This window comes from Tympanuchus pallidicinctus, unplaced genomic scaffold, assembly GCF_026119805.1.
Source record: "Tympanuchus pallidicinctus isolate F22 unplaced genomic scaffold, pur_lepc_1.0 scaffold23, whole genome shotgun sequence".
NCBI classification, from domain to species: Eukaryota; Metazoa; Chordata; class Aves; order Galliformes; family Phasianidae; genus Tympanuchus; species Tympanuchus pallidicinctus.
The window spans coordinates 5,618,030-5,640,648 of NW_026294740.1; the positions used below are offsets into that span (position 1 = coordinate 5,618,030).

At 62.7% G+C, this 22,619-nt stretch overlaps 2 protein-coding genes across 14 annotated transcripts in view; one reads left to right on the plus strand and one right to left on the minus strand.

Moving 5' to 3' along the window:
- BAIAP2 (BAR/IMD domain containing adaptor protein 2) overlaps window positions 1–3,886 on the plus strand; it is a 33,594-nt gene extending 29,708 nt beyond the window's left edge. For 4 of the 5 annotated variants that reach the window (XM_052687562.1, XM_052687558.1, XM_052687556.1 and 1 more), the window contains one exon: window positions 1,139–3,886. In XM_052687562.1, the coding sequence (XP_052543522.1) occupies window positions 1,139–1,208 (70 nt within the window). In that variant the 3' untranslated portion in view covers window positions 1,209–3,886. The remainder of the gene's footprint in view (window positions 1–1,138) is intronic. The other variant, XR_008207892.1, reaches the window with a different exon arrangement.
- Window positions 2,974–21,899, minus strand: AATK (apoptosis associated tyrosine kinase). Of its 9 annotated transcripts, XR_008207889.1 has the most exons (16): window positions 21,768–21,899; window positions 13,018–13,151; window positions 12,173–12,314; window positions 11,176–11,255; window positions 10,872–10,990; window positions 10,405–10,492; window positions 10,128–10,261; window positions 9,380–9,464; window positions 8,701–8,840; window positions 8,448–8,597; window positions 5,336–8,354; window positions 5,088–5,244; window positions 4,780–5,001; window positions 4,488–4,646; window positions 3,699–3,786; window positions 2,974–3,031 (listed from the first exon to the last, which is right to left on the minus strand). XR_008207889.1 is itself a non-coding variant. In XM_052687517.1 (14 exons), the coding sequence occupies exons 1-14, from the start codon at window positions 21,847–21,849 to the stop codon at window positions 4,618–4,620; spliced, it is 4,563 nt and encodes a 1,520-aa protein (XP_052543477.1). In that variant the 5' UTR covers window positions 21,850–21,899; the 3' UTR covers window positions 2,974–4,617. The 9 variants fall into 9 exon arrangements, 5 of the variants coding, with proteins under 5 accessions (XP_052543477.1, XP_052543476.1, XP_052543480.1 ...); XR_008207890.1 differs by lacking the exon at window positions 3,699–3,786; XR_008207888.1 differs by having other exon boundaries at window positions 2,974–3,786.
- Window positions 21,900–22,619: the final 720 nt, after the last annotated feature.

Genomic DNA, 22,619 nt, shown 5'->3' on the forward strand with positions numbered 1-22,619 from the left:
GCTCTGTGTGCCCTGCACTGTTTCTGCTGTGGTGCAGAGCTGTGGGTTCCCATCCCAATGGCTCTTCCCTGCCAGAACTAAAACAGTTAAAGAATAGCCCCTGGTGAATCATCAAAGCCTCCTTTTCTACTCTTTCAGTCTCAAGAATCTATTTTGGCATCCTAAGGGGAAAACTGATCTAAGCATCTGCATTAATTAGGTGGGAAATTAATTACCCTATTTTTAAGCATAAAGCCATTTATCTTTTGAGGGAAGGAAAAACAAGCATCCAAAGGTGAGGGATGGTGAGGGGCAGCACCTGGTGGACTGCAGCCCCACCCCCTGGCCCCACTGCTGATGCAGTGGGTGCTGCTGTGGGTGGAGACAGCTGATAGCACAGCTGATAGCGTGGCTGCTCCTAACGCCTATTACCCCATGCCTGTGCTCATGGTTCGCTCCTGGGCTGTACCAGCCATAGGAACGGGCACAGGACCCCAGGGGGGTGCCACAATGACATGCAGGTGCCATAGCACAAAGGTGAGGGGTTGTGCAGCTGCTGGGGAGGGCTGAGGGCTGCCAGCAGAGCCGGGCTGTTTGCATACAGGAGGTGGTGCAGGGCGTGTGACGTGGTGGCAGATGCTGTGTGCAGCAATCCGCCTGCCAGGGAAAACGCTCTGCGAGTGTGGGCGGCTGCAGGATGGTGCTGGGCATGTAGTAGGAGCCCGTCCTCTCCCTGTTTTCTGCCTCTTGGATGTTTTGCTGCTTCCATGCAGCTTGGCACGGAGCTGTGCTCTCTGCTCTTGTCCCAGCAAGTCCCATGGCAGCGGGTGCAGGGAGCGATGCCTTGTGCACAACGCAGCCGCCCCTGCAGCACCGGCTGACCTCGGGACTCTCCCCGTGCCAGAGCGGCTTTTGCACCCCGCACCCACCCCTAATTTTTTTCCCTTTGGAAGAGCTCAGCTTTAGGCCTGCTGAAAAGCGAGGTAGGAGAAAGCTCCACGTGGACCGCAGCTTGTACTCAGGGCTGTGCTGGGCCGCCTGCAGCCATCGGAGCATCCCTGCAGCCAGAGCTGGCGGGGTCTCGCCGTCTCATCATCCCATCGCCCCACACCTGCACTCCCGAGCCTCTGCTAAACTCTGCCCTCCTCTCTCCCTGCAGAAACCCCTTTGCCAACGTCCAGCTGAAACCGACCGTGACGAACGACCGCTCGGCGCCGCTCATCAGCTGATGCCGGGAGCGCTGCCGCCGCGTGGCACTGCCGCCTCCTCGTCGCCCGGCGCATGGCTGCCTCCCAGAGCCGCCTTTTTAGGCAGAGTTTATTTAATCCTGCTGCTTTGAAAAGCCAAAGGCTAAAGCTTTAGTGCCCCGATTTCCTCTCTTCTCTAGATCCAGCTCGCTGCTTGCAGTGGTGGGGGTCAGATGGCTGCCAAACAGCCTGATGCCCCCCCCCGGATCAGACACCCCGTGCTCCTAGCTCGTGCCCCATAGCCAGGTTTGCTTCTCAGAGTGGCAGCAGCTTGCAGGGGAGGGAGGAAGGCACGGGGGACACCCTGCTCATGGGATGCAGTGACAACGGGCGGGCAGGGGAGCCTCAGTCTCCCCTTAAGCAAAGGAGTTGCTGGTGCCAGTGCTGCAGCCCTGGGTCAGGGCTGGACTCTGCTCCCGGGGCTGCTGCAGTGCCACGGCCGTGTACGTAGGGGGGGGTGTTACGGTACTACTGTAGGATATAAGCTAAGAAATACACAAGGAGCAGAGGGCTGCGTGGATATGTGCCACGGGATAGCCAGCACTGCTGTGCTCCTTCCCAGGCTCAGCCCCAGAGCCCTCCTGCTTTGCTGCTTCTCTTCCATTATTCCTAGGGCTGCATGAGACTGAAATATATACACCTATATACTCGCACCCCCAGCCCTGCCAAAGGGGAAGGGGTTTTTGAAGCAAGAGCTGCATCTTTGCTGCATGATGCAGCTGGCACCAGTGAGGCACGGCTGGGAGCAGTGCTCAGAGGTTCTGCCTTTCCCATTGTGTTGCACTTTTTTAATTGTTTGAGCGCAGAGGACCGCTCGGGTTGCTGTGACTGTAGGTTTAGCCCAGGTGGCAGAGAGCTGACTGCGTTGGTCACTGCTGGTGGGGTTCTGCTGTGGAGTGGTTTTCCAGTTAGAGCCAACTGCTGGCACTGCTGTGCCCCCTCCCATGGCTCGTGAAAGTGCCCCGCAGGAGAGCATCCCCACCCAGGGCCGAAGTGATGCTGGCTGCACCTGGGGTGCATTTTGCTCCCGGACACATTGCTGCTGTTTCTGTGGGGCTGGAGCAGCACTGTGACCCCCAGCATTCTGCCCACCACAGCCCACCTCCAGGTGCTGTCCTCCGGCACCCTTGCATCACGCATGGGAAGCCACCACCTTGTCCCTAACTCTGCCCATCCCAACAGCACCCCAAAATGCAGTGCAGGGCTGCCCAATGTGCCCCAAGGATGGTTGCAGCTGTGCCAACCCCAGGTCTCACCGTGTGGTGCCAACTCTTCTGCCACGCTCTGAGAGCCACTGTGTTGTGCCTCAGGGCAACAAGGGGCAGGGGAAGGCTCCGCTGCGTCTCGGGGCCTTCAGGAGGGCTGGGGGGCTCACAGCTGGGGTAGGGGGTGTCAGGATGGGGTGTGCCTTGTCACCAGCCCCGCGTCGTCCTCTTCCAGCCCCATACGAGAGGCTGCTGAGCCCGGGGTTTCACTGCACCTCCTGCCTTGATGGGCACCTGCAAGATGTAACCTGAAATTGTTTCGTTTTGTTTTTTAATGAGAGGACAAAAAAAAAAAAAAAAAGAAGTAATTTATGAGCAATAAAATTTACCTCCCCACCACCGGGCGCCCCGCGTTTTCCTTTGGGTTGGTGGAGCCCCCGCAGCGGCGATGGAGCACAGCTCTCCCATGAAACTCTGGTCCCAAATCAGAGCAGCCCCACAGCCACGGCTGTGCCAGCGAATGATGCGGGCAGGAAACGGAGTACGATATTTTAAAAACTTTATTATCGGCCCGATGATGTCTGACACACATGCTGGGAGCTGTATGGAAATCAGCACTGATAAAAAATACAGCAGTAATGACCCGTATCGATAAAATATACAATGTCAGAGGAGCTCTTCTATTTAAAAAAAAAAAAATAAATAAATCATCATCATCATATCTGGGGGACGCAGCTGTGCTCTCGTGCTGCCCTCCAGAGGCGGCTGCCTCTGCCATAGACCAAACCCTGGGCTGGGGGGCTCCAGCAGCCCCTGCAGGTGTAGGGGTCAGGAGGCCCCCGCTGCAATGCAAAGCGCTTGTGCTGGGGGTGGAGCTGAAATCATACACTTCCATCAAGCAGGAATTGGGCTCGCTATGTCGGGAAGGGTGTGGGGTGCGCAGTGGGGAGGCACAGCCCCCCCCCCTCCTCCCACCCTGGTTTGTGGGGCTGAGGCTGGGGGAACCTCTTGTTCCCTTTAAGGGGGTGGCACCCCTCCTGCAGCCTTCTCCTAAAACGCCACGGCCCAGCTGCAGGCTGGATGGGTGCAATGGGAGCCAGAGAACACCCTCGCATCCTCCAGCAGCAGCCCCATCCCATGGGCACGCAGCCCCATGGCTGTACACGTGTGTGTGTGTGTGTGTGTGTGCGTGTGCCCCGGCCCCCCCGGGAGCCAGCCCGGGCTGCAGGACACGGGGCTGTGGTGGTGGGTGGGGGGCATTCCTCACCTCAGGGTTTGGTCTATCAGCCCCCAAGGACACAGCCCTGATCTCAAGGTTCCCATAGGCTCCTCTTAGTCCCACAGCCTCCTGGGAGCTGGAATTGCACAATTATCCTAAGCCTTAAATGAATTTAAAAAAAAAAAACAAACAAAAACAACAAAACAACAACAACAGAAAAAATAACAAACCAACCACGACCCCCCCAACCCCCCCGAATGCCTCCACAAACTCTTTACATCTCTTTGGCAACAATAACTTAAAACCGCGGCAACGTGAGTTCTGTCAACAGCGAGTTTTGGTTTTGTGGGGGTTTTTTTTTGTGTGTGTGTGTGTTTTTTTTTATTTAAATACAAAAATAGTCAGGTCAGCCCCCCTCTCCCCCCCAAAAAGCCTCAGGGAGGTGGGGAACCCCTCAAGCTTCGGGGTTCCCTGCAGGGCTGGGACTGGTCCTCGAAGGGCCTGGCTAAAAGCAGGGGGCAGCCCCCCAACCGAGCCCCCCCAGCGGCTGAAAGGCTTTGCCAGCCTTGGATGGGGGGGGAATACAGGGGGGCATCAAGGTGCAGGTGGGGACAAAGAAGCCCCCTTGGGGAGCACACGTGGGGAGAAAGCCAATGTGGGGTGGGGGTGGGGGGGGCGTCAATGAGGGGGGACTGAGCAAATGTTAGCAAGGTCAGGGCACTACCCTTTAAACGCTATAATTTTATATATATATATATGTCTATATATATATATATGTCTATTTACACACACGCAGCCATCCACTCGCACACGCACCGCTGGCACACACCGCCTCACCCTGGGCTGTGCCCGGCTCCAGCCAGCAGCACCCCAAACTCCTTCCAACCCCATCTGTCTAAAAAACAGAGCACGGTGCCTGGAGCCAGCGCCGGTGCTGAGGGCGCAGGCAGGCGAGGCTCACGCTGGCTTATTCCCGATCACCATCTTCGCTGCTGCCTGGAAGGGAGCAGAGAGGTGGTGTGAGCAGGGGACCAAGAGGGACAAAATCACCTGGGGGTGGTGGTGCCTGTGGGGGGCACTGGGACAGAGCTGTGCTTTGGGGGGCAGGGGGGTCCGCTTGAGGTCTCACCTCCTACGGAGTCCATGTCTGAGTCGGAGACGTGGGTGATGGAGAAGCGGGACACCGGGGCAGGAGAGACTGTGAAGCGGGAGAACTGGAGGGGCAGCACCTGTTTTGGGGTTGGCACCAGCGTGGGCACGGCTGGGTCAGGCTCTGCCGGCGTCAGCGAGGACATCAGGGATGGCTTCACCGGCATGAGCGGAAAGTCATCGTCCCACTCAAAGCCTCCACCTGCAACACAGAGCAAAAAGGGCTGGGGGCTGAGCCCGTCATTAGGGTCAGCCCACTGCCACCCCCTGACCCCACAGCCCCCTTACTCTCTTCTGAGGCGTTGCCATCCGAGGAGTCATCTGATGCGCTCAGCCTCTCCGTGGGGCTGGCAGGGCTGGTGGGGCTGCTGCTGGCTGGGGGCTGCGCCGAGGGCTCGGGGACATCTGGGAAGCTCTGCTCGCCCAGCTCCCGTGTGGGGCTTTCCTACACAAAGGAGACACCATGGGAAGTAATGCCATTATTGGACACCGTGCCCACCGCTGCGTGCCCACCTCGCCTTGCTGGGGCTGCTCACCTGGTCAAAGAGGTAGATGGTGACATCGTCATAGAAGGACACGGCCTTCTTCTTGCGCTCCAGGTCCTCACAGAAGGCCTCGGAGAGCAGGCTGGGCATCTTGAGCAGGCTGCGCAGGTTCCTGCCACTGTGGCTCTCAGCCACCACAATGGGGACGGCGGCCGGCTCCTCCTCGCTCTCCTCGCTCTGCTCCTGGATGTTGTAGCAGCGCAGCTCCTCATCCGACTCATCACTGTCCTCTGTGTCCTCCTCCTCCTCCTCGGGCTCCTCTCGGCGCTCAGGGGTGGATGGGAGCATGGAGATACCCATCGATGTCTCATCCCCTGATGGCAGCGTGCTGGGACCCCCGGGCGCATCCCCTCCAGGCGTGATGCCCACCCTGGTGCCCTCTGGAGGCAGCCCCGCTGCCCCAAGGCCTGGCACAGGGGGCATAGTCTGTTCACCCCCAGCCACATGTTCTCCCAGTCCAGGGATGCTCTCAGCCTCATGGGTCCCTTCGCCCGGCACTGGTTCTTCACTGTCTGGCACCGGGGACAAGGAGAAAGTCTTGGTTGGCACAGAGCCCCCCAGCACATCACCATCAGGGCATGGGGAGCTGCTTGGTGCTGGGAGCTCAGTGCCATGCTCCTGCACCGTGGGACAACCAGTCTCTGCTCCCCGCCAGTCCCCCACAGAGACCCCCATGTCCAGTGCTTCGGCTGCCAGCACTGTGCTGGGGGCTGCTGGGGGGCTGCCAGGTGCTCCTGGGGGGTGCAGTGTGTCCTCCCCCAGCTCGGGAGCTTGCACCATGTCCTGCATGTAGGGCTGGGGCCCCTCCTTCTCTGCCTCTGGGGTCTCGGAGCCATCGCTGTCCTCCTCGTCCTTGGGGCCACGCTCAGCTTCGGTGTCGTAGTCAGAGAAGTAGGCAGAGTCACGGTAGGGGTTCTTCTCAGAGAGGCCATGCAGCTCAGTACCAAAGGATGCCGAGGGCCGCGTTTCGGGGGCTGGGCTGTCCCCGTCCCCTCCTGGCAGCCCCGGGGGTGGCTTCCCCATCTGGCCAAAGGCCTCGGGCTCACGGGGCTCGTGGGGCTCCTTGAGGACGAACTCAGGGGACTCGTTATTCTCTGTGTCGTAGCCACTGTCCACAGCCTTGGGCTGCCCGGCGGACGTGAAGGCGGTGGGGCTGAACACCTCGCAGGAGCTGGCAGTAGAGGGGATGTCCAGCGACTCCAGGGAGTCCGGTGTTCCCACCTGCTTCTGCAAGGACTTGAATGCCGGCGCCACGTCTGCCCGCTCCATGTAGTCCCCGGAGAAGTCGGTGAAGACTCCCGAAGTCAGCTCTGCCGTGTCCTCATCGCTGCCATCGTCGCCACCAGGGAAGCTGCTGCTGGAGAAGGTTTTGTCTGGGGTGCGTTCTGCGTCGCTGGTGAGGCACGCGCTGCTCTCGGCAGCCGCCTCTGCAGACACCAATGTCTCAGGGCCCTCCAGCGCAGACTGGGCACCGTCTATGCCGGGCTCCCTGGTGGGAGCAGGGCTTGGCACCGTGCCGGCCATAAGGGTGGCCTCCCCAGGGCCCGTCCCAGCTGTGCCGTGGGGCGCGGGGCTGCGAGGAGGGCTGCTCCGCTCCATGCCCTCAGCCGGGTGGGCATCCTGTGGGCACGGCTGAGCTCTGGCTTCCAGGGCCGCGTCGGGGCCGCCAGCCAGCGCTGCTGCCTGCGAGCGGCCGGAGGCTGATGAGTCACGGCTCTGCCAGGCCTGGCTCTGCGGGGAGGGCGAGCGGCACTGGGAGGAGCCGGGGGGCTGGGGCTGCTCCTGCCGTGGGCGGCGGAAATCGATGCCCGGCGGAGACCCTCCGAGCTGGGGCTGGGTGCGCGGTGGCACAGTGCCCAGCGGCTTGGCCATCAGCCCGCGGAAGGTGATCATGCGGCGGTAGCACCAGCTGTCGGCGGGCTCGCGGGTGGCCGGGCTGCCACTGCCAATGTTGTTGTTGGAGGAGCTGTTGGAGGCCCAGGGTTGCTGCTGGGGGGCTGCTGGGATGGGAGCTCCAGGGGGGCTGTCATCACCCAGCTCCAGCGTCACGCAGTCCGGATGGGTTTCACCCTGTGCTGGAGGCTGCCTGTAGCGCTGGGGGCTGTAGGCACAGTTCAGTGAGGGCGAGACGCCCAGTGGGTCGGCGAAGACACTGTGCTGGAAGCCGGGAACGGGCCAGTCCTTGTCATTGGGCTCAGCATGCTCCTCATCCAGCAGGAACCGCTCAGGGCCGGGGGATGGCACATAGCCATGCTGCTCCTGCCCCGCATAGGGGTAGTACTCGGCGCACTCCCACGAGCCCTCACCTGCCGGTGCACGGCCCAGCAGCGGCTCCATGCTCAGCGATGCAGTGGGGCTGCTGTCCGAGTCATCTCGCGTGCCCTGGGTTCTCCAGCAGGACGTGGAGCCACGCTCACCCTCGGGGCTGTAGGAGCACATGGCGTAGTCCATCTCAGCACTGCCCTCAGCCGGGCCCTCGATGCGGATGTAATATTCACTGCCGAGCGAGGGGCTGTGTGCGCCCAGGATGGGCACCATGCTGGGTGGCGGCAGGCTGGGGCAGCCCTGCTGCTTGCACTCATAGCAGGACGGTGAGACCCCCAGGCTCAGGTGCCCCGCAGATGCTGCTGGGTAATAGAGTTCATGGTAACGTGCGGCGCTGCTGGGGCTGAGGGAGCCCAGGGGTGCTTGGAAGTGCTCGGTCTTGGTGTGCTCCCACTTGTACTCAAAGTTGAGGCCGTGGCTGGTCTCCATCACGGTGAGGATGTCGTCCCCGTCCGAGGGGAAGCCGTCGGCCGAGAAGTGCTCCAGCAGAGGGAAGGAGGAGAGCTCGGTGCCGTGGTGGCTGCCACTGGCGCTGCCGTTGGGCTTCATGGAGTTCCAGCGCTTCTCGAACTCCTCCTCTGCCTCCGTCGCACCCTTGGCGCAGAGGTAGGAGAGCAGCAGATGCACCTCCTCAGCTGTCGGGCGTTGCTCGGGCTGCAGCCAGCAGAACTGCATCACTTCATACCTGCAGCAATAAGGAGCAGGGCTCAGCGCCGTGCCCGCTCCCATGCCAGAGCCATGGCTGCGCACCCACACGGGGACAGGGAGAGCTCCTCACCAGCGCTCCGCCAGCGACAGCTTCAACTGGGGCTTGGGCAGCTTCAGCTGCTGCTCCTTGATGGCGTAGGCAAGCACCTGCCGGTCGGAGTAGTGGTCGTAGGGCTGGCTGCCCAGCTCAAACAGCTCCCAGATGGTGACACCCAGTGACCTGGGAAGGAACGGCACGATGCTGGGGGCATAGGGAAACCCCCAGCCTGCCACCGGCCGGCATGCAGACACCACACACCCGCCGTGCCCCCCGCCCTGCTCACCAGACGTTGCTGGCCTTGGTCTGGTCCACGACAAGCAGGTTGCCGTGCACCTCATCGATGAGCTCGGGCGCAATCCAGCGCAGCGGCACCCACAGCTGGTCGGCCGTCACAAAGTAGTCGTCCTGCCAAGTATGCAGGGTCAGTACGAGAAGAGAACGTCAAAACGACACGTAAAGGACAGGGCACAGCACCGCCCGCTGCCAGCACTCTCCCCAGCCTCACTGCACCACCACCCCACATCCCCAGCCCCATCACGCTGTTCCTCCAGGCTCACACCTCCCAGTACCCACTCAATGCCCCAGCAAAGCCTGTGAGGAAGGGAAGGGAAGGGAAGGGAAGGGAAGGGAAGGGAAGGGAAGGGAAGGGAAGGGAAGGGAAGGGAAGGGAAGGGAAGGGAAGGGAAGGGAAGGGAAGGGAAGGGAAGGGAAGGGAAGGGAAGGGAAGGGAAGGGAAGGGAAGGGAAGGGAAGGGAAGGGAAGGGAAGGGAAGGGAAGGGAAGGGAAGGGAAGGGAAGGGAAGGGAAGGGAAGGGAAGGGAAGGGTACAGCGCGGTGTTCGGGGATGTGCGTGCACAGTTACAGGCAGAGCCATACGTGTGCGCAGCACATCCCTGAGCTCCCCCAGACTCGATACTGTGGGGGTCCCAAGCGCAACCCCCTCCTCACTCTAACCAGCCTTACTTTGTACTTGCAGTGTGAGAGTCCGTAGTCCCCAATCTTGACGGTCAGGTCGGCTGTGAGTAAGCAGTTCCGCAGGGCCAGGTCACTGCCAAGCAAACCCCAGTGCTGTCACCACCCCCACAGGGGGCACAGGGCACCCAGGGCCCGAGGACCGCACTTGGGCACCCCCAGCAGCACTGCTGCCAGTGCTGGGAGCAGGAGGGTTGTGCTGCAGCAGAATGCTGGGCGTGCCAATCACCAACCACCCAACGCACAGCAGGAATTCTTGCACAGCGTTCCAGCTGCGCCTCTGTCCGTCCATCCATCCGTCAAGCGCTGAGCCAAGCGGAAAGCAGGTTTCCCCAGCAACGTGAGCCCTGGCACTTCCTACCCGTGCAGCTAGGCATGGCTGGGCTCCCATAGCCCCGGAGGGGTGCGCACAGATGGGATGCACATTAGGACAGTGTAGATGCATGTGGGGAGACCCTGGGTGCACCAAGGGCGGGATGCCCACGGGAAACCCCTCCCCTGCACTGCCAGACCCCACTTCCCCCCACTGCAACGCTCCCAAGCAGCCCAGCTTGGGCTGGGAAGGTCCGGCGGCCCCGATGCAGCACTCCCCTTCCTCAACAAAATCACTGATGCTGGAGTCTCTGTGTGCAACTCACTCAGCACCAGGATATTGTTGGGCAGGAGGAGCAAGGTGGGGTGGGCACAGCCTGGGGGTTGCTCAGCCCACTCCCCCCGCCCCCTGCACTCCCAGCCTTACCTGTGGATGTAGTTGTTCCTGTGCAGGTGCAGCACGCCGCAGGCCACCTCGCATGCCATCCTCTGCAGAGTGAGAGGGTCTGGGGCCATGGAGTCAGCCCCCCGGCAGCTCCGCAGGTATCCCTTCAGGTCACCCTGCAGGATGGTGCCACTGTCACCACAGTCCCCTCCCGCACCCAGCGGGTCCCAGGTCCGAAATGTGCTAGGCATGGCACAGCAGTGCCATGTGCTACCCCATAGCACCCTAAAGCCTCAGCTTATAGGGCTATGGCACTCACCAGCGGGCAGAACTCCATCACCAGCAGGTAGGGGGTGACCTCGGCGCACTGGGCCAGGCACTGCAGCAGGTTGGTGTGCTGGAGGGCCCTGTGGGGCAGAGCGAGGGGCACGCTGGCACCACGGGGGGAGCATCCCTGGTGCCTCCTCCACAGCGCGGGGGCAGCCGGGAGCGGCTGTGAGCGGGTACCAGCGCGTCCCAGCACCCCAGTGCACACCACAAAGGGGCATTTGTTCAGCTCTTATGGGGCATGGAGCAGTTCTGTGCCCCCCCCCATACTCATGACCTCACTGCAGGCAGGGCCAGACACCAGCAGCATCCTGCAGCCAGCAAGCCCCAGGACAGAGCTGAGCTGCAGCCCAGAGAACTCAGCCAGAGGGGACAGCCCACAGCCTGGGGACGGCCTCCATCCACAAGCACCCCCCATACCAGCAGCTTGTCCCAGTTCAGGAGCACCCCTGGCCCTACCTGTAGGGCTGTGCTTCCTCCAGGAACTGCATCTGGTCCTGCACGCTGGCACTGGCCTTCAGCTCCTTCACCACCACCTGCGTGCTGCTGATGCCTGAGTTCACCTCCCCCAGGAATACCTGGGGGCAAGAGACAGCCACGTCCCCATCTATCCATCCTCACCTCACCTTGCTCCCAGTGGGGGACACAGTGACCCCTGCAACCCACATCCCAATGGGGCACAAGAGCTGGAGCAGCCCCAGGGGGACCAGATCCTGCACGCACCCTGCCCCAGTATCCCAACACCCCGATGCCCCGTGCTCACCTTGCCAAACCATCCATGCCCAATCTCCTTCAGGTACAGCAGGCTCTGCCTCCCAAGGTCTGCAGACTTGAGGAGCTGCACTGTAACAGAACACATCCAGCTGCCTGTGCGCTCATGTGCCCACCCGCACCCCCAACCCACCCGAGTTACCCGCCGATTCCAGCCGAGCCCTGGAGTCCTTCCTGCTGTGCCACCCCACGCTGTCCTGGGATGCTCTGTCAGCAGTGGGGGGGGCATCCCCAGGCACCCCACATCCTTCCCACCGAGCATCCTGGTGTGGCTGTGCTGGTGTGGGGACATGGGGTGTCCCCAAGCAAGGCAGAGGGGAGCTGCTCTCTGCCCCTTCTCCTCCCCAGAGATGGGGAGAGCAGAATGGAGCCGAACTGGAGCTCTGGCATTTAGCCACAGTCCCGGCCCCCTCCCAGCACAAGTCCTGCCCCTCGTGCACCCATGCCAAGGGGTGCAGCAATGGAGCCATTGTTGGGCTGCGTCACGCCGCCCCAACCCTGTCACACTGCTGCTATTCTCTGAGCTGGAGAGAGCAACAATGGGAGCAAGGGGGCTGTGGCACAGTGCCCCCCTCCCCCCCCCCAGATTCCTCTCCCACTCTCTGCCTTGTTTACGCAGGGCTGGGGCTGGTGGGTGCCATGGGAAAGAAAACCCTACAGGACGGTTCAGTGGGCACGGTGGGGATGGGCTGATGGTTGATCTTAGCGCTCTCTTCCAACCTCAATGATTCTATGTCCCAGCACACTCCAGAGGGATGCACACTGCTCCCCTTGGTGCCACGCAGGGGGACAAACCATCCTTGTGCAGAAGGACGGCGCTGCTCGAGGGACCTCAGCCTCCTGTCACCCCTTCGGAAGTTGCTTCAGCTAAGCCTGGCACAGGGCTGTGATCACCCCTCCTGGCCCCACTCCACCTCTGCCCCGGGGTGCACGGGGGTCCCACAGTGCCCAGTGCCTCCCACCCCCCACCTCCCCCCCAGGCAGCTTACCTGAGCGCCCCGGCTGCTTGGCCATGGGCAGCGAGACCTCGGTGAGGGGCAGGACGTACACCTCGGGGCCATGCTGCGGGGCGGGCGAGCCCTGGGCCGAGAACTCCGTCACGTAGTCGTCCCCCTCGGCGTTCTCAAACTCCTGGGCCGGGGCGGAGGGAAGCGCACGGCAGGGGGACACACACGGAGCAGAGACAACTGACCCTGCGGGCTCCCTGCAGCCTGCCCCGCGCCCCCCAGCGCAGCCACCCGCACCGCATAGCGCATCACCGAGCCCCCCGGGCCGTGCCCATACCTGGCACTGATGCCCCACCAGCCCCCGGCTCCTGAAAGCCGCCTGGGCGAGCAGGTAGGTGATGGTGAGCATGGTGCTGCCCCGGCGCAGCCGCCGCTCATGGTGCTGCGCGCCGCGACCCCGCGGGCACTGCCAGAGCCGGGCTGCAGCTCCACGGCCCTATATAGCTGCCGCGGGGGCTCGAGGGGGCTCATTGTTCCCCTGCTCGAGGTGCTCCGGTGTGGGACGGTTATACAACGACCCGGCGTGTCCCCTCTGCCTGACCCCTCCCCGCCGCGGGCGCCGCGAGCCTCCACAAAAATCCCAGCAATTAGGGAAAACTGTTTCTCGGCACATTCTGTGCCTGTGAGGTCAGGGTGCCTCCCACCCCGGGGGCGTGCGGGTGGGACCGCCGGGGCCCTTAACCATGCCGTGGCCCGGCCCGGGGCGATGGGTAAGGCTGAGCCCCCCGCCACTGAGCAAAAGGCACGTCCCACAGGCAGTGACACGGCACCGGGAGACCCCAGTGGGAGCTGCAGCCCCCTGCCCATGCTGGGTGCCCGGCCCTCACCTTGAAGCCGATATCTCCCTTCTTGCAGCACAGGCAGGCCAACATGAGGAAGATGAAGGTGAAGAGCCCGGAGAAGGAAACGGCCACGACAGCCAGCGAGGAGGACCAGGAGAGCTCGCTAAGGGGGGTGCCGTCTGTGGGGACATAGGGGTGCAGGGTAAGGGGAGCAGATAGGGCTGCGGTGCAGGGGGCTGCCAGGGGGTTGCACGCAGGGATTTTGCACACATGCCCCCCCCACTGCTGTGCCCCCACTGTGCTGTCACCATCGGGCGCACCGTATCCCCAAACCACATCCCACTGGGTTCAGGGCCAGGGATGCTGCCAGCAAGGTAACGTGCATCTCCATCCCATATCCCCTCGCCCACCGCCCCACGGGGCCATCCTGCACCGCAGCCCCTCACTTGTGAGCCCCCACCACAGGCAGCAGCTGCCGCATTACTGTTCTGCCCAGAGCCTCCCCAGATAACCAGCACGTGGTGGCGCAAGGAAGCAGGAAGGCCACAGTGCTGCCACGACAGTGCTGCACAGAGACCCCCGCCCCACTGTGAGCCCCCACGCACCCATCCACTGCATGGAGCTGCACCCAGAGCCGCCGCACCGCGCCTTCCCTGTTGCACCGAGAGATTGGGGCACAGTGCCATCACCCGTGCATCTCTTTCCCAAAGCCCAGCCCAGCACCACTGCCACGCACCACGCGTGCAGACACACGATGGGGGCTGCGCCATCACCAAGCCTCTCCCACCCCAGGTGCCGGTATGCAAAGCCACGCTGGGCACCGCGCTGCCAGCTCTGCCCCCGCGCTGGCGTGTCCTTGAGGAGGGCACCTGAAGGACAGGAGGGCTGGGGATCCCCGCTCGGGGGCACGGAGCACCTCGGGCCCCGCACCGCACAGAACGCGGCCGCTGCTGGCGCAGCAGCTCCAGAGCCATCTTCTGAGGCTCAGCGATGCGCAGCCGAACCGGGGAGGAGCCGGGGGTGGCATTCTTGCTGCTTGCAGCCGGTTTCCATGGTGAACACACTTTGTACAGCGAATGTCACCATTTTCCTTGGATAGTGGGACAGCAAGAGAGAAAATGACTCACTGAAAAGAGCCTTTTGAATGCCGACGGGAGCAGAGCGCGGCGACAGAAGCCGTTCCAGCAGGGACTGTCAGCTGAGCCGCCCAAGGCCGCGGTGCAGGAAATGGAGCTTTTCGGATGAACCCATTTCCAAAACAGTGTGTTCTGCCTCAGTTTCCCCACCTGCACCACCGCTGGTGCAAGGAGGGGTGTCACCACCATTTGAGGGCTTGGAGCTCCATGCAGCTCTTTTGGCATCACCGTGAACCCACCGCAGCCCCCACCGTTGGATCCCCCCCCCCAGCAGCTCCGCAGCGCTTCCCCCACAACAAACTGCTCTCACCACGGGGTCACACTGAGCACGGCCAGCTCGGTGCATCCCTCAGCAGGAGCTGCTGCACCAGCCCCGGAGCTGGGGGAGCAATGATGCTCCTACACTGCCTGCAAGCCAGGAGACACCATGCTCCATTCCCATGCTGGGGGGCAGGGGTGGGATTCAGAAGAGCCCCAGGGTGGCACCTGACCCTGCAAACGAGATCAGAATGGTAAAGCAGAGAGCACAGAGACGCTGAGCACAGCGGGGTCCACCTGCCCACACCCCACATCCTGTTGCATTGCTCACCCAGCTCAGGGACGCATCCCCTAAAATCCTTTTCCTAAAAGGCACCCGGGAAAGGCTACAACCCCACAGCCCCGCAGCGAGGGATGGGCTCAGCCCTTCCCGGCTCCTTTGCTGACTCACGTTTGCTGAGTGCCTGCAGCCGCTCCTCCAGCCATCCCCCGCCGCTGGGATGTGCCACGGCCGCCGCTCGCTCTGCCCGGCGGCAACGGGCAAGGAGTGGGGCTGACGTGTGCGGAAGGGGAGAGCCCGGGGCTCCCCGCAAGGCTCCGCATGGCCAAATGGATCGGCAGGAGCAGGTCCTGCCCACTTGCTCGATCACACACCCGAGACCACCCCCGAGCCCTTTGCTACAGCTCCTGCCGCAACCTGCCCAACTGTGCCTCAGTTTCCCCCCCTTACACCCATGAATCTGGTGGGTGCAGGATCACAGACTTTCTCCCTGCAGGATGGAGGGAGTCTCACTGTGTCCGGACCCCCAATTGACCTGGGGTCCCTATGCAGCTATGTGCAGAGGAGTGGGACAAAGCGGGGAGCGCTCCCATCCTCCTGCATTGCCCCCAGTGAGGACAGCGATGGGAGGCCAGGTGGGAGAGGACGGGCTCAGGGAGGGCATGGGGCTGGGTTTGGGCACGATACAAAGCTGGGTTTGGGCACAGCGTAGGGCTGAGTCTGGACATGATGCAAAGCTGGGTCTGGGCACGGTGTAGGGCTGGGTGTGGGTTCGGGCAGGGTGCAGGGGTTTAGTTTGGGCAGGGCGCAGGGCTGGGTTTGGGAAGGGTGCCCGGTGCAGGGTTCAGAGCTGGGTGTGAGTTTGGGCAGGGTGCAGGGCCATGTTTGGGTAGAAAGAAGGTCTGGGACAGGACTGGGGCAGGATGCACACACACTGGACCCAGCACAGCATCCCACCGCAGGCTCAGCACTCTCAGCCGCTCTCCCAGCGCAAGCACAGTCCTAGTAACATTACAAATCCCCGGCGAGATGAAGGGCCTGGATCCATGGGCAGCTTCCAGGAAAGCAATTTTACACCTCAAAGGATGAGCGCGCTGCTCACCCATACGCAGCCAAGCAGCAAGAAACCATCCGCTGCCATTTAACACGAAAACACGAGGCTGCTCCACACAACTCCAGAGGGAAACTGAGGCACGGCCAGCATCACCCAGCAGCACTGCACAGAGCCCATCAGGTGCCATGAGCACCCATGAGGGGCTCGTTTCCAACGCACTGCATGCCACTTTCATCTGCTCTCCCTGCATGTCTGTTCACAGGGGCCAATTTAACCGACACTGAAGTGTTCTGAAAGGATCGATTCTCGCCTCTTAGTTCGGGTTTTATCACCTCGGGATGGATTAGCAGTAAAAAATAATAACAATAATTTGATGGAAAATTAAAATAAAAAAAAAGAAGAAGAAGGAAAAAAAAAAAAAAGATCACCCGTCATTTTGTAACGTGGTGGAATGAAAACGTGGGCTGTAATAAGTGCAGCACTGTGCACACACCGAGCATCAGCCTGGTGAGAGACAAAAAGCCAAGTTCCTCCAGCACAGCCCTCCTGCTGCAGGCAGCGTGGTGGGTAGGGAGCAGCCAGACATGGACAATTTTCCCTTTGCTTTCCTGAGAAAATAATATATTAAAAAAAAATAATAACTCATTATTTCAATTGAATTCTCTTGGTTGGAGCTTAAATTGGGTCTGAAGCCTCCCTCCATCCCACACCAGCAGGGACACGCAGTGCCATCGCAGCAAACCACAGCCACGGCTGGAGCCAAATCCCAGCAACAGAACGCAGCACGGGCTCCTCGTGCCACGGGGAGGTGAATTGGTGCCTGTGTGGCTCCCAAGGAGGAGAGCATGGACTGGTGCCCTGTGCTGGGAGGGTGGGATGCTGCGGCCTTCAGGGCATGGCACTATGGCCAGTGCTACGGGCACAGAGCCATGGGCACGGCACCATGAACACAGCACCATGGGCACCTTGAGCATGGCACCATGGGCACTGCGAGCACAACACCATGGAAACTACAGGCACAGCAGCTTGGACACAGCCCCACGGGCACCATGGACACAGCACCTTGAACGTGGCACCAGGGGCACAGAACCATGGGCACTACAGGCACGGCACCATGTACACAGCACCACGGGCGCTATGGGCACAGCACCGTGGCCATGGCACAGCAGAACCAGAAAACACCACTAAGATCACCAAACCCAACCATCAGCTCATCACCACCGTGCACACCAACCAGAAAACACCACTAAGATCACCAAACCATCAGCTCATCACCACCGTGCACACCAACCCACGGCACTCAGCGCCGGGAGCGCGGCACCGCCGGCACAGAGCTGTGAGCACAGCACCACGGGCACGGCCAGAACAAGGCTCCCAGCAGCCGGTGAAGCAGCATTTACGTAACGGCGGGAGAGAAGCCGCGTGGAGGGGGGCAGCCTATTTTTATCAGAAACGTTCAGCGACGTTATGAAACAAGAAGCCTCGGCTCCGAAAACAAGCGGTGAGAGAGGCGAGCACCGAGCGCAGCCACACACGCCTCAAACCGGCGCCGCACCGGGCAGCCCCGATGTCCCAGGACGCTGACAGCTGTGGCAAACAGGAGGGTCCCTGCCCACCCCCTTCCTGCCGCTCTCTGCAACTGCCTTAAAGCTCCATCGCTGCGGTGCGCCCGGCCTTGGGAGCTGCCCTTTGCCTGCCCCAATTTCAGAGAGCTGGACGGCGTGGCACCCACCACAGTCCCTTTGCACAGCCTCCGAACAGCCCCATGCCAGGCTGGACAAGGCAAGCAGAGGGGAAGAGACCCTGAGAATCGGTGGGGAGAGGATTTTAGGAAGCTGTTATGGTGCCAGCACTGGGGCTGTCCATCCATCCCCAAGTGCGCAGCACCCCCATCTCGCACCCACGCTTTGAGACCTCGGGGACTTTCTGAAGCTGCTGCCCTGAAAGCATCACCACAGCCCTCCCGAGGGACGTCACCCCCCAGGCGGCAGCTCTGTGCCTCGCGCTGCCCCGCACCGCAGCGTGGTGCCATCAGGGGTGCTTTGAGCAGGAGGATTGCCTGGCACTGACCAGGGGTGTGCAGCCCACCCTTGGCAAGCACTCACCCCTGCACCCCAGAGTCCCCCGTGCCCCCCAACAGCCCAGCCATGCTGCACCCTGCAGAGAGCTGCCCCACTTACAGCGCGTGCCACGCCGGAGCTTCCCTTCGCTCCAGCATTAAAACAACAGTGGTGGCATTGGAGTCAGCAGCAATGGCCCTGCTAGAGGGGAAGGGACGGGAAGCAGGGCCTCCAGCCACCGCCGCTCGCTCCCCTCGTCCCAGGGACAGTCGCTTGCAGGAAATCCTGAACCTGCTGCTGCTTCCTCCAGTGGCCAACCCCTCCCTGCACTGCCCAGCACGGCCCCGTCCTCTCAGCCAGCCCCAGCACCCCATGCCCTCAGCCCACCCCCTCCTTGGGGCTGCCTTTCAGGACAAAGCCCTCACGGTCCCAACTTGCAGTGGGTAAGGGGCCTGGCATGGGCTTCACAGGGGCTGCTCAAGCCTTTAAGGCAATCATTTATACCAATCACAGGCCCAGGAGGTGGGAACAACATCGTCTGACCATGGGCAGGATCCCAGGACCAACCCCCTGGCTCCCAATGGGGTTTCTCATCCACAGGGGACCCCAGCCTGATCCAGGCTCCAGCTCCTGTCCTTCCCTGGTGCTGAGCCCCCATGCTCTCCCCAGAGTGCAGAGATGGGATGGCACATGGCTGGGACCCCCACCTAATGGCCATGGCTCCTAGGCTTGTGGCATGCTGCTGGAGCTGCATGGAGGAACATCATCACAGGATGAGCATCACCCAGCGCCCACTGCGACCCAATGCAGGAGGAACCCAACTAAGTGGGGATTTCCAACTGAGAAACACTGGAAGATGACAGCCTGTGCTCCAACAGCCCACGGGACAGGGAGGAACCCAGCACTGGGCAGCTCCTGGCCGGGCGCAGTACTGTGCCCATGGGACGGCCATGGCACTGCTCTCCAGACAGTACAGTGCAGATACCAGCACTGCCCCACGGCCCAGTGCCAAGACAGGAGCTGTGGGGCACCCCGCGTCCCACGGGCGGGCAGGCAGAACTGGGCAGGGAGCCCGTGAGTCACCACCCCACCCCTCCCGAGAGATCTGAGCCCTTTCAACCCTGGCATATTAATTTCTCCTAATTGGCTTTGACAGGGATCAGTATCGCCATCCAAAACGCAATCACCCGTGTGCACGGAGAGGGGGGAGCAAAGAGAAGGAAGGAGGGGAGAAGGGGGGGGAGCAGGCGGGCACCCCCGGGGGAGCGATGCTGGTGCCGATCCCATCCTCCTGCAGCGGGGCCCAGCTGCCCTGCAGCACTGCAGAGCTGCACCAACGCCATCGCCAGCAGCAGCCCAGTTGGGAGCCCCCCCACCTCCCTATCACCCCCCTGGAACTCCCACCTCCATGCCTGGACAGACAGACAGGCCCCGTGCTGACACCTTCCACGCGCCGGCAGCTCCTTGTAGGATCTGGGCGGTGAGGTGTGAGCGAGGCAGCTTCCCACGCGCTGCCGGGTGTTACGCTTCCCCCACTGCAGCCACCTCCATTCCACGTTCCCCACTCCCTGCCCCAAATCTGACCTTTGCGCCCACCCTGCTGCCCTTCACCCCTTGTGAGCTCTGGGGTTCCGGTCCCTGTGCCGCTGTTCCCCATTGTAAACCCCTGCCAGCACTGCCCAGCAATGCAAGGCACTTGTGGCACAGGGATTGGGGCAGGGGGACGCAGCATGTGCCAGCTGGACCCACAACCACGGTGCGGTGGAGAGGTCCCATCACTGCCCCACAGCCAGCTCCCAGGAAGGGCCATGCAGGTGGCACCAGAACACGGCCAAGGGACAGTGATGGCACGGGCAGCACCAGCAGGCATGGAGCACCCTGAGCTCAGTCCCACTGCTGCCCAAAGCTGCAGCCCCACAGCAGCACCCTGCTGCCCCCAACACGCCAAGCAAAGCCCTGCTGCCTGCAGCATCTCCATCGTCCAAAAACCATCACCGTGCTGCTCGAAAAGAAAAAGGGAAGGAGAAATATGGGTAAGGGAAGAGAGGACATTTCTCACAAATTCAAAATGCGCTCTGCAGGCTGAGATGGGGAAATCCAGGTTGGGAGCCAGGGCAGCACCGACCCCAACCCCGGCCGGAGGAGACACAGCCTCACATCATCGTGAGCACCGCTGGCCCTAAAGCCAACAACTGTGCAGTGGGACACAGCGAGGCCTTGGAGGCAGAGGGGCTGCAGAGATGTCCTTCCTCACAGCACAGCCTGGCTCCAGCCATGATCACCCCCAGGCCTGGAAACCCAGAGAAGAGAGGAGCGGGATCCCCCCGCCCCCAGCCACCTCCGCAGGGACACGATGGCAGCAGCTCTCCACCCAGCACAGCCCGGCATGAGCACATCTCACACAAGGGCCACCAACCTCACCGAAAACACAAGCTGTGCGTGGAGCAGGGGACAGTTCCTCTACCCCCAGAGTCACCGCTGTCCCCACGCCGTCCCTGCGGTTCCTCCTGCTCCGTGTCTCCGGCAAACAGCAGGGAAATGGGGCTGGCGCGGGAGGTGCCGCGCAGACGGTGCCGCCAACCGAACGGGATCAACAAGCCCGTGAAACAGAGAATACATTTTCCCCCCTCTAATTTCTTTCCCTGACAGTAACCGTGGGTGTCAGCGGCAGCAGAGCCCGGATTGGGGAGCACGGCAGCATGGCGATCGGCAGCGACGGAAAACCTTCCTGCAGAAGGATGCTGAAAGCAACCGTGCCCTGCAAATCCCCAGGTTGACGGGATTAGCATGGCAAATTGGGCGCTCGGCGAAAACCCGGAGAGAAATTATACCGAAGGCTGAGAGTGGTAAACACGTCTCCATTCCCAGCGCTGCCGCATTTAAGATGCAAATAAAGAGGTTTCCTTCCTAACGCGGATCAATACCGAGCAGGCTGCGAACCAACAGAGCTCCGTGTGGGTAAATCCCGGCCGGTCCGCATTTACAGCCCCTCCAGAGCCGGCTCCAGCAAACGGAGCGATGTCACCGCACAGAGGAGAAGGGACACGCGATGTGACAGTGACATCCAGAGCCACGCAGCGACCGCGTCCCGCCAGGGCAGCGCTGGGTCGGCTTCCCCCGCTTCAGTGACAAAGGGACCGTGCCAACGCGCTGCCACCCCGCAAGGATGCTCTGCTGTGGGTCACCGCACCAACCCCACCATCAGCTCCCGGGGACGCGCGTGCCATCCACACACACACACACACACACACACACACGCTGCCATCCCCGTGGCACACGCAGCCCACGCCGAGGCCAGAGCTGCCGGTCTCCCCCCCCTCCCCATCCAGCTGGAACGCGCTGCAAACGGCCCCAAAAACCCACACAAAAGCCAACGCCGCTCCGCGCCCGTGCGCGGCCGCTTCCTGCAGATGCGGCGCAACCGAAACCGTGCCGCCGCGCTTACATAACGGCAGCCCCGCACGCAGCCCCGCACGCCTCCGGTACCCCCGGCCCCGCTCCTCCGCGGCGGCCCCGGGCAGCGTCCCCCCCCCCCGCCCCCCTTTCCGCTCCGTTCTCACCGCTTCTGCCGACATTATTTTTCAATCAGACAAACAAATGCCCCCGGAGGCGGCGCGGTTCCGCGATTCCTCAGCGGGGGACAAAACGGCGCCCGATGCGGAGCGGCTCCCGCAGCGCACGGTGACATTTGGAGGCGCGGAGCCGCGCTCGAGCTCCGTTCCCCGCACTGGAACGGCTCCGAACCCGCGGAGAGGCGATGCGGGGCTGCGAGGACGGAGCTGCAGAAAGAACGGGGAACCGGGGGCGAAGGGGGAGGGAGCTGGGGGGTTGGCCGTGGAGCGATGCGGGGACCGCTACGAGGGGTCGAGGGAGTGGGAAGGGAAAAGCGGGGCCGCTCGCCGGGAGATGCGGAGGGGCTGCGGCGGTGCGGGGCGGTGCGGAGCGGTGCGGAGCGGAGCGAAGCGCGGCTCCCTGTGCCTTCGGGCCCGAGGGGCTGCGGCACTCACCGGGATCGAAGTGGGAGCTGAAGGCGAGGCTGGGACTGAGGAAGGCGGCCGACATGGCAGCGGCGGCGGCGAGGCGGCCCATGGTGCGGCGGGAGCCTCACGGCCGCCGGCTGCCGCTGGCCCGGCGCTGGGCACGGCGGCGGCGGCGGCTCCTCCTCCATGGCGGCCGCCGCGGCCCCGCGCCCCGTGCCCCGGGGAGGGGCCGCGCCGCCGCCGAGCGGGATGGGGAGGGGAGGGGAGGAGAGAGGAGGGGGCGGCAGGTGGCGGCCCTCGGTCCGCAGCGCTGGGATCGCGCCTCCGCCGCCCCCGCGCGGCCCCGACGGGAGATACCCCCAGCCCGTCTTCGGAGAGGGGGACCCCACGGGGCAGCCCCCACCCCACGGTCGGTGAAGGCAACGTCGGCCCCGCGGAGCTACGATAGTGCTGTACCGTCTGCCGGGATGGGATGGGGTGGGATGGGGGGGGTGGGATGGGATGGGGCTGATGTGATAACGTGGGTCGGGACAGGGGACGCTCTGCCCCTGTATCCTCCATCTCCACCTGTCCCAGCATCACCCCCAGGACCCGAGGCCCCCAATCCCTGGCAGGGGAGCAGCACCCCACATATCCCCACTCAGTGGGTGACCCTTTGGGCTGGGATTATAAACACAGCACAGCTCAGCCTCGTGAGCTCAACGCTGCAGCCCCCGCACGTGGGGCTGCACCCCCAAAACGTGGGTGCACCACACCATCCCTGCAACCCTGCAGGGACACTCAGTCAGCAGGAGGCAGCTGGGTGCAGGGACCCGCGACAGATGTCCCTTTGGGTCTGCACTCCTTGGGGAGCAGCACACACAGCTTTCAGTACAGGGC

Excerpts from the sequence above, each read along its gene's own strand:
- AATK (XM_052687516.1), bottom strand. The coding sequence starts at position 21,849 with ATGGGCCGCCTCGCCGCCGCCGCTGCCATGTCGGCCGCCTTCCTCAGT. Across the intron at positions 11,256-12,172 it reads CAAGCAGCCGGGGCGCTCAG|TGCAGCTCCTCAAGTCTGCA; the intron begins GTAAGCTGCCTG and ends GTTCTGTTACAG. Across the intron at positions 8,841-9,379 it reads TCTCACACTGCAAGTACAAA|ACCCTGCATACTTGGCAGGA; the intron begins GTAAGGCTGGTT and ends CTTCTCGTACTG.